At 36.9% G+C, this 9,275-nt stretch overlaps 1 protein-coding gene across 1 annotated transcript; it reads left to right on the top strand.

The window, feature by feature from the left end:
• Window positions 1-5,610: 5,610 nt before the first annotated feature.
• Window positions 5,611-9,275, top strand: LOC146733632 (uncharacterized). The gene is made up of 5 exons (XM_085491497.1): window positions 5,611-6,108; window positions 6,354-6,724; window positions 7,237-7,371; window positions 7,605-7,760; window positions 8,583-9,275. The coding sequence occupies exons 1-5, from the start codon at window positions 5,673-5,675 to the stop codon at window positions 9,273-9,275; spliced, it is 1,791 nt and encodes a 596-aa protein (XP_085347623.1). The 5' UTR covers window positions 5,611-5,672.

Genomic DNA, 9,275 nt, shown 5'->3' with positions numbered 1-9,275 from the left:
ACAATCCAAAGCCTTGATTAATTTTAAGTAAAAATATGTGCATATTAATCAACTAATTTGCATAATTAGTTAATTTTTGGCTTTTACACTGATATCACAAGTACTAATCATTCCATTTCAATGAATCTTGGTATATAGATGTCCTTCGTACATAGATGGTCTGTGACAGTACTTATCTTAATTCAATGAATCTTGGTACATATGTACTCTAGCACAATGAGATGATCAAATTAGTTTTAGGTTTATATACATCTATAATAATTTACTTTTCAGCTTTCCACTAATTTAGTTTAGGATTAATCACATAATGAAACTTTGTACATGTGCACCCTGAAACAATATACATACCTAAATCTATGCATAATAATTACTTAGTTTGTATAATAATTCATTTAGTTCATTGAGGTAATCCACAGACATGATTAGTTTAATGTTGATAAACATGCATATTGATTAACTATTGTTAGACCATTTCTGATATCTAAAAAATAAGATTTTAATTGAATTCATCGCAGAGGTGCTCTGGAACTAATTAGACTAAAACCATGGATTACAAATCAAATGTATTTTCTGTATGTATTATAAATGCTGATAATGTGAATCACAATTTTTTTCATGTTATGCATCTCAAATAGCAGACAAAAGTTAGTTGCCAAGCTTCTTGTTTTGAAAAGCAAATCTTAAATTTTGATGTGTCTCCAATACTCTCAGCACACGGGAGTTCTTTCTAAACTTTCTTTGATTTGAATTGCTCTGGCCCTGTAAAATCTTAACAAAACAAGGTTGAGCAGCAATATCAGATTGGTCCTCAATGTAGCCATTGTAAATACAAAGTGAGTGATGGGTAGATGAAACATCACTTGATCCAAGTCATATGAGGTCACACTACAAGCCACAAACAGTAAACTGGGGTGGTTGGTAGTATATTCTCCAACTTTCTAACTGACCTGCTTCTGAGCAAACAGACGAGTGCATAAAACGTAAATGCAAGCCTTGATGTGGGTCAAAAAAATTGTCACATTGGCATCATAGGGGGGGGCAACAGAGAGTGGACAAATGTTATGATGCTTTTGTAAATGGAGTATCGATTGAAGGTGACTTAGCAGCAACAGTGAAAAGCCTCACATGACACCCTCAGAGTTTGGACATCATGTGGTTTATCAGCACAAAATCAACATTTGGCCCCAGAACATACTTTATTAACCCAGTGTCATACCTCAAAAATGTAACTGCAGAATGCAACAAAGCTCTTCCGTTGATAATTTTACATGGTGACCAAAGATACCACAACTGGCAAAGAGGCAATATGAGCATTGAGAGCCGCATTGACAGTGTCGGCATAAGAGGCGAAGATAAAGACGAGAACATTACAAGACGACCCAGCTTGGCTACTCAATGAACAATCAACTTCTGAGCCACAGGAGAGAGGTAGAGGTGAACCAACAACACGATTATATGGTACCACCACTTGCGCCACTTCAATAATGGGATGTCTGATGACATAATAACTGCAATGAGTAACAGCAGCTACAGCAGGTGGAGTGGATTGAATCATGCTGAGTAGCATTGGAATTGCCTCATATTCAGCGTAGTGAAACAGCATATCCACAAGCAATGATAATTCAGATGCAGAACTAGCACCTCTATGCCATTTAGCATTCCTAGGCAACACGCTTTGAACATTTCCCAGTGGGCAACAAACTGATAATGAATTTAGAATGGAAAGCGGTGAGAAAAAACAAACAACGTAAACATTTTAAGCCGTAAATTTATTAACTCTTTATTTATCGGGAATTGCTAAACGATCTCTATTTTTTGTCTAATATTCGTTGCATGTCTGAAGTCTAAAAACAACCCAATCTTCTCATTAATAAAAATAATTTACTATAAAACATGTTTCATGTCACTTTAGAGAATTTGTCTCGATGCATGAATTAGCCACAGTCCCATTATTACAAAGGGGTGTAAATTAACAAATGCTAATATCGCTGAAGTGCCAATAAGCATTGTGAGATATATATTTTAAAATAGCTTGAATTCGCAAAATTAAGGATCACCTGAATTAGCTAAAATGTCATGCTAAATAAAGAGTCATGTTTTACAGTAATTGATTCTATCACACATCGCTTTTATTCACCATTATGCTAGAAGATACATAGCTATTAAATTCAAGACGAAATTTACATTATATCATGAGGAAATCCACATTAAATTGACGTATATAACTATATTATAAGATGAGCAGTAATGGTTGGGCAGCAGAAAATAGCTTAAGTGAAGCTAGTCTAGTCTGCTCCCGAATACTGATGGAGCTAAATAATCATTTTGGCTGGCGTTTTGTTAAGAAATAAAATTACATTTATACAATCCAAGAGAAATAACAATAAATATAAATGCAATAAACTCGGTTGACAATAACATTTCAGATGGTAGTTGTTTATCACTACAGGTATGTGAATAGGAAACTTAACTATGTGCATTGGCTTAATGTGCTTTTAATGTTTGCTTGAAAGTATTGCGATTGGAAATATTTATAATATGGTTAGGAATGCTATTCAACAATTTGGTTCCATAGTTATCCAGGGAAAATTGACCAATGCAAGCGAAGTTTTCATTTGAGAAGGATATAGTTTGGTATGAATGGCCAGGAAAAGATAAATAGTTACTTAGATCGCGGGGGATATTATTGTTGTAAAGATCATAAATAAAACATGCTAGCTGGAGCTTGTGTTGGTCATAAATGTCAAGAAAACCCAGAGAATTAAAGAGAGGTCTGATGTGCGTGAGTCTGTCTTTGAACATTATAATGCGTACCAGTTTCTTTTGTTGTTTATAAATTGGATCGAGGGAAGAGCAGTAAGTATTACCCCAGACTTCTAAACCACAAGATAAATGTGGGAGAATTAAGGAATTGTAAAGTCGAATGAGAACGAACCTTGGAAAGAAGTAGCGTAATTTTGAAATTAAGTCTATCAGTGGTGTGATTATTGCTAACACATGTTTTATGTGAGGTTTCCTAGCTGTATTAACATTAGATAACATATTAATATTGAGATTCAATTCTGGTCGTTGTTTGAAGGGAAGATTTTCTGGGATTTGAGTTTGTTTTATTACTGTTTATCGGCAGCACACGAGTTTGTCACATGATTGTGAATAGTTACAATTTCATTTTTATGGTACGTATTATTAGAAAATGAATAGAATAAATTGTTGTCATCTGCAAAAAGTTTAAAGTCAAAAAAGGATGACGAGGAAGGTAGAACTTTGATATATAGGAGAAAAAGAAGTGGTCCAAGTATAGATACTTGTGGTATCCTAAACCTGACTGAAATAGAAGAGGGGTTATGACCATTGGGCATGTATGTACTGTTTAAGATTCTCTAAATAGCTTTTAAACAAAGGATTCTACGAACGCCATATGGTTCCTGCTATAAATTATGTAATTATGACTGAAAAGATTTTAATCAGGTGTTAAATCAATTGGATGCGAGAGTTTGGTTAACGTGTGGGCGTTCATGCAGATGGAGTGGTGGAATTTTCAGTGACTGTCACGTTATTTTAGATTATGTACAATGTTTAGCAGATGGCTAAAATGGCTATTTATATAAATGTTAGTTATAATTTCGAACTTTTCAACACATGAATACTACACTAAATAATATATATTGCTATCACACACAATTGGCGTTATTCCTTGGTACCTAAAAATGGTTTAGAGCCCCTTTTGTCATAATGTGTGGGCTAAATTTTGAGATAGAACATGGCAAAGTTTCCAACTTGAGATTTATTTTCACCCATAGAAAACCGGACAAGATGTGTGGCTAGCAATCTGATGTTGGTGAGAAAACAGTTGTTCTGAACTCAATGTTTATTCATAAGAGTTGGTTATAAAAAAAAAAGTAGCGTAACGGATCATAGACGTTGGTATGCAGCCAAGAGATAATAATCTACCATTTATTGGTCATTAGCTCCTCAACCAAACATCTAGAGGGCGACATTTACACTTCTGCATCAACACGACCCCTGCGCCAGAACTTTCAGTTAATTTGATTATAGATGATTTTTCACTTCGCTGATTTTTTCCGTCAAGTATTATATTACTAATATGGACTAAAACTGTCCATTTGCAACACTTTGCACACAAAGATGTAGCTATCAAATTTGACGTAATATTGTTCAGCAACAAGTTTGAAATTTCTTTTTCTCGCGAACTTATTATGTGCAAATCCATTATATGATAAAGACATTTTCGGATACTGAAGTTTACATGCACATGTCATTTGCCTAACCTGATTCTTTGCGACATCCCTCTGTCACTTTTAGACCTTCAATGGCCGCTGATCATCCCATTATTATTGTAGGTACAATTCATCGTTGCTGTAGATGTTGAATCTTGTGGGATAGGAAATAAATATATTATTATTATTATTATAGATTCAGTGTGAGTGTCTGTTTCTGTTGACACGCTTCACCCTAAAAAAATAGTGTGCTCGATATTCTCGTGCTGTATCACGAAAATGACGAGGGGATTTTGCCTACATTGCTTACTTTCACTTCGATAATTCTTCGCTATATCAGGGGGAAAATCTTTCTCTCTGGGTTCTCCACACGTGTCAGGAGGGAATCTCGTCTCGTCTCTCTATCGCGTCCCCTTGAGGTGCGGGATCGGAAAAGTCACTTAAATCTTATAGTCAAATAAGACACACACAACGAAATACGTTTCACCTCTCGTCTTAGTCGATCATTCGAGCACTCTATAAGACACAGCGCCCTGGGGAAAAGTCCCCAAGACTATCGCAAGGCTGACCCAAGACTGCGTCAAGGCTCGCCCCAAGACTCTCCAAGACTGGACTGCGTCTGTCCTCGTGTACTCGCCAAGACCAACTAAAAACTCTTTTTTCATTTTCAAAATCTTGACCAATTCCAAAGCAGTAAAAAGACTCTAGGGCGTAACCTTCAATCATAAAGCCAATCACACTAAGTACTAGACACGTCATATCTTTTGATTAATCGTTCAATACATTAATAACTGCGAATACTAAACAGTCAGAAATAGTAGTCCGAATAGCGACGGTTATCTCGTAATTAGTTCCAAATCACTGAGCCAAGTTCCGTCCAGGACCTCGCCTGCCTAAACGATGACAGACATAACACAGCAATTCACTCGTAATCAACTAATTAAGTCGATCAACAGATACGCGTAAACAAATTCATCACAGCTAAGCAACTATTTCGTTACAGAAAGGGACGATCATTCTTCAATTTTGTAACTGATTCGATATGCTCTCACGTTTGTCAAATACAACGCACATGATATCGTTCTCGAATAACCAGCAACATCGTTAATTCAGAAAATAAAATTAGTACAGATGACCTATTTATGTATTCATTTATAATACGAGTAATCATTTTAGGCTGGTACTGGTAAGCATTTGTTTTGTAAATTAACGCTCACGGTTGATAGAAACATTGGCGTTTTCCAAATATTCTTAGAGACAAAAAACGCAAAACATTTGTTATACTATACTTCTAAATAAGGATTTATTGACATGTGTGTTCCTGTATTGCGGATCGATGTGTTGTATGGAAGTGTACTAAAGTGATCACATCTGGGGTTCGACCATCCGCCGACAACCTGTTGTTTTATAAGTACGTCATCCCTGACTGTCACAATGGATCCAATTGAAGATGTTGATCGTAGTATCGCTTTGGTTAAAATGGCAGTGAAGAATAAGGACAAAAAACGTGTGCTGTCAATGCTATATAACGGACTCGACCCTGCCTGTCCTTTCACTGAAACCAGCGGAACTTTACTACATTTGCTGGCACGTCACGTACACGAGGATGTCACAACAATGGCGTTGTATGCCCTCAGGTTTGCAAAACAGCCAGGGTTTAGTTTTGTAAACACCCGTGATGATCTGTGCAACACGGCCCTGCATGAGGCATGTCGACACGGGAACACTGATTTGATCCGAATACTGCTGTCTGCATTGGCTAATGTCAACATTCAATCCAGTCTGGGTAGGACACCTCTCCATGAATTGTGTGAGTCGGAGAACGTCACAGAAGAATTAGGCGATATCGTAAATTCCCTCTGTAACTTAGGTAAATATTATTTATTTATTTATTTATTTATTTATTTATTTATTTATTTATTAGTCGTGCACGCCACACATACGTCCTTGAAATAGTACTGTACTCTTGTATTGTTTACACAGCTATTTTTATATAATTTATGCATTGGATTTTAATGTTTGCGTGACTCCTGTTTCTTTGCCATTCCAATATCTGTGGGTACGTCGTGGCACGTAATTGCGAGTAATGACCATTCATGTTGTCTCGCAATCTAGGCGCTGATGTGAATGCAATAGACGGCCGGGGACTAACCCCAATACAGCTCGCAGCGTTGACAAGAAAACTCGATGCCATAGAAGTCTTGGTGCGCCAAAAGGGTATTGTTCGGAACCATTTATACTCGCATCAGCAGACAATGTATCATACCGCTGTGAAATCCAACTATGCTGACGTAATACGGGCCCTCGGTTCATGCAGCGCCATCAACGACAAAGATGCGTCAGGATTTACTGCCCTGTACCTTGCTGCTCGTGCTAAGCATATTGATGTGATGCAAGCTCTTATGCAATGTGGTGCCGATCCCATGATTCGCTGCGGGGAACGAGATGAAACGCCATTAGAACAGTTGTACATGAAATCTCGACCAGTAAGTTATCTATTGAAGCCCCACCCAAGCTTTGAAACATCGAAATAAAAAAAACAGGTGACATGACAGATGAACACATGTTAAAATCACTCACACCATTCCAGACATAACAAAAATGAGCTCGACCAAATCATATCCAGAGAATTTATATTTTCTGGCTCAAAAACATTGAGTGAAATTAAAATCAGCTTACAAATCATTGTTAAATCAGTATATTTAAATACCATGCAAATTGTGACCATTTGTTTATTTTCTTTCTTAATTTTATGTATTTTGTTATTTTCAACTTTTTATTTGGGGAATCTGATATGGGATATATATGTATATGTTTTTTTCCCAACTCTACAGTTTATATGATAAGGACGTGTACGCTCAACGCAACTATTTAAACACGTGTGACTTGATAGGACTCTATTCAACCTAATGTAACAGTAGAAATAAATTTGAAAACAAACTACGCATGTGCGGATAACGTCTTTAATGCTTGACATTTTTGTTCATTATTATGGTAGAATGATGACATCATAAGCGACATAAGTATCGCTGAGATTCTGACGTCAGAGGAAGCTATTATCGGAAGCCCGAGGCCGATTGAAACTGCACTACACGCGGCAACCATATTCAAGAAAGTTTCAAAAACAACAGAGGTTTGTAGAGTAATCGTGATGTTTGTTTTCCTTCCGTATTATCAAAACATACATTTGCTGGAGTATATTCGTTGGCACTCCACAAATAATAGTGATGTAATTTCATTTTATCATCACTTGCGGCATGTTACACAGTATTTTCGCTATTATATATGTTGAGTACTATAACAATATAATAATGTTTTCCACTTTAAGGCTAGAATGACTTTGTTAATACATTTATTGTATTTCAGAATATGGCAAACGACTTCAGAGAGATCTCCGATCACCTTGACGAACTAGCAGCAAGACTTATGAGCTCATGCCATGGATTTAAAACCGCTGCTATACTGCTCAAAGAAAATGATGAACGACTTTTGAAATATGCAGTAGACTATCGGCATAAGAAAGTAAGAATGTCCAATCTCATTATCTCATATGTTTTTATGCGCATGCTCCAAAAGTAGCAAGTACATATTTACATTTTGATCCGTTGAGATTTAAGGCGTGAAAACCATACCTGCAAATCATACTACAACACCAGAGATATTTATTATACAAATGTATTGACCAAAACGCATCTCCAAAAATATATGTTCCACTCGTCCTTAGAAAAACAAAAGACTTACCAAAAAACAAACTTGTCAAATTGACCAGAAATTTGTTTGGGCAGGGAGTTGGTGGATGTAATAGACCATTCAGATAGTCGGAAATGTCACACTGAAACATGTAAATTGCATGTCCCATCCTTCATTAAAATAATGTATATATATTAGTTTAACTCTTTCTATATTCTTCTAATATCGTGCTTTAGGTCTCTTAGTGAAGGACTGTTCGCCAGTGTTGATGTATGTAACATTTTCAAGCGTTAACCTGGTTGGTGTAGTCATCTCTGGTACTGGGGCGGCATTTTCCCATGACTATCATAACCAAATTGAGACACCCACTTATGACTTTGCTATGTCCCCCATTACAGTGTTATTTCATTTTGAATAGAGGAATTTATTTTTCATTTACACATTCAAGCATAATTGGCTATTAACAGATTCTGTTTAACATGAGAAATCCAATGCTTGCTAAACTGTGCCATCGTGGTCATGAGCTGTCGGTAACCGAAGCTATCCATGAGGTGCCATTCGCCCTCTCCCCATTTACAATATAAATCATGTTATTGTGATTTTTTTTTTTAAATTCGACTTCAAAAATGAGCATTCATCTCTTGTATGTTTCAGTTCATCTCGTCTGGTCACGTGCAACATTACCTTCGCGAAGTATGGTATGGTAAAGTCTACGAGATCTACCACACGCCTTACCATCCATCAGTCTGGGGCCTTGTTATTGTGTACATAATGGCACCGGTGTTACTGATCCTGATATTACTAATATCCCCATTTGTCTACTGCTACCACTGGGTTATCGAGAGCTGCAACGACAACAAAGCTAAGTCGAGTGTGGAAGACGCAGCTGACTCGTCCAAGTCCGAATCCAAGTATTCGTCTGTGCTCCATGCAATGCTATCTAAACAGAATGCTCTCATCGGTTTGGTGAACCTCTGTAATAACTCGCCATACGTTAAGTTCTATTCCAGTCTGGCATCCTACATCATGTTCCTGATTTTACTGGTTTTGAAATGCGTCACCGTCAGTGTTGTTACTGATGATTCTGTGGACGTGGTAGACATTCTTCTTCTCATATTTATAGTGGGATATTTGTTAGAAGAGATACAGCAATACTCCGAAGAGAAGTCATTGATGAGCTATCTACGTAGCCCAGGAAATGCATTTGATGTCATTTTAATATGTTCTCAGTTTATTATCAATGTCATGGACTTTGTCGTCACGGCTGGTGCAACCGAGTCCAAAGCTGTAAACGAAGCAATTGATATTTCTATCGCTTTTTTAACTTTAGTGGCTCATGTAAGGTAG

The sequence above is a fragment of the Saccoglossus kowalevskii genome, chromosome 16, assembly GCF_978046115.1.
Source record: "Saccoglossus kowalevskii chromosome 16, keSacKowa6.1, whole genome shotgun sequence".
Lineage (NCBI taxonomy): Eukaryota > Metazoa > Hemichordata > Enteropneusta > Harrimaniidae > Saccoglossus > Saccoglossus kowalevskii.
The sequence above is the reverse complement of the archived record's forward strand: the minus strand, read 5'-3'. Positions and strand labels throughout refer to the sequence as shown.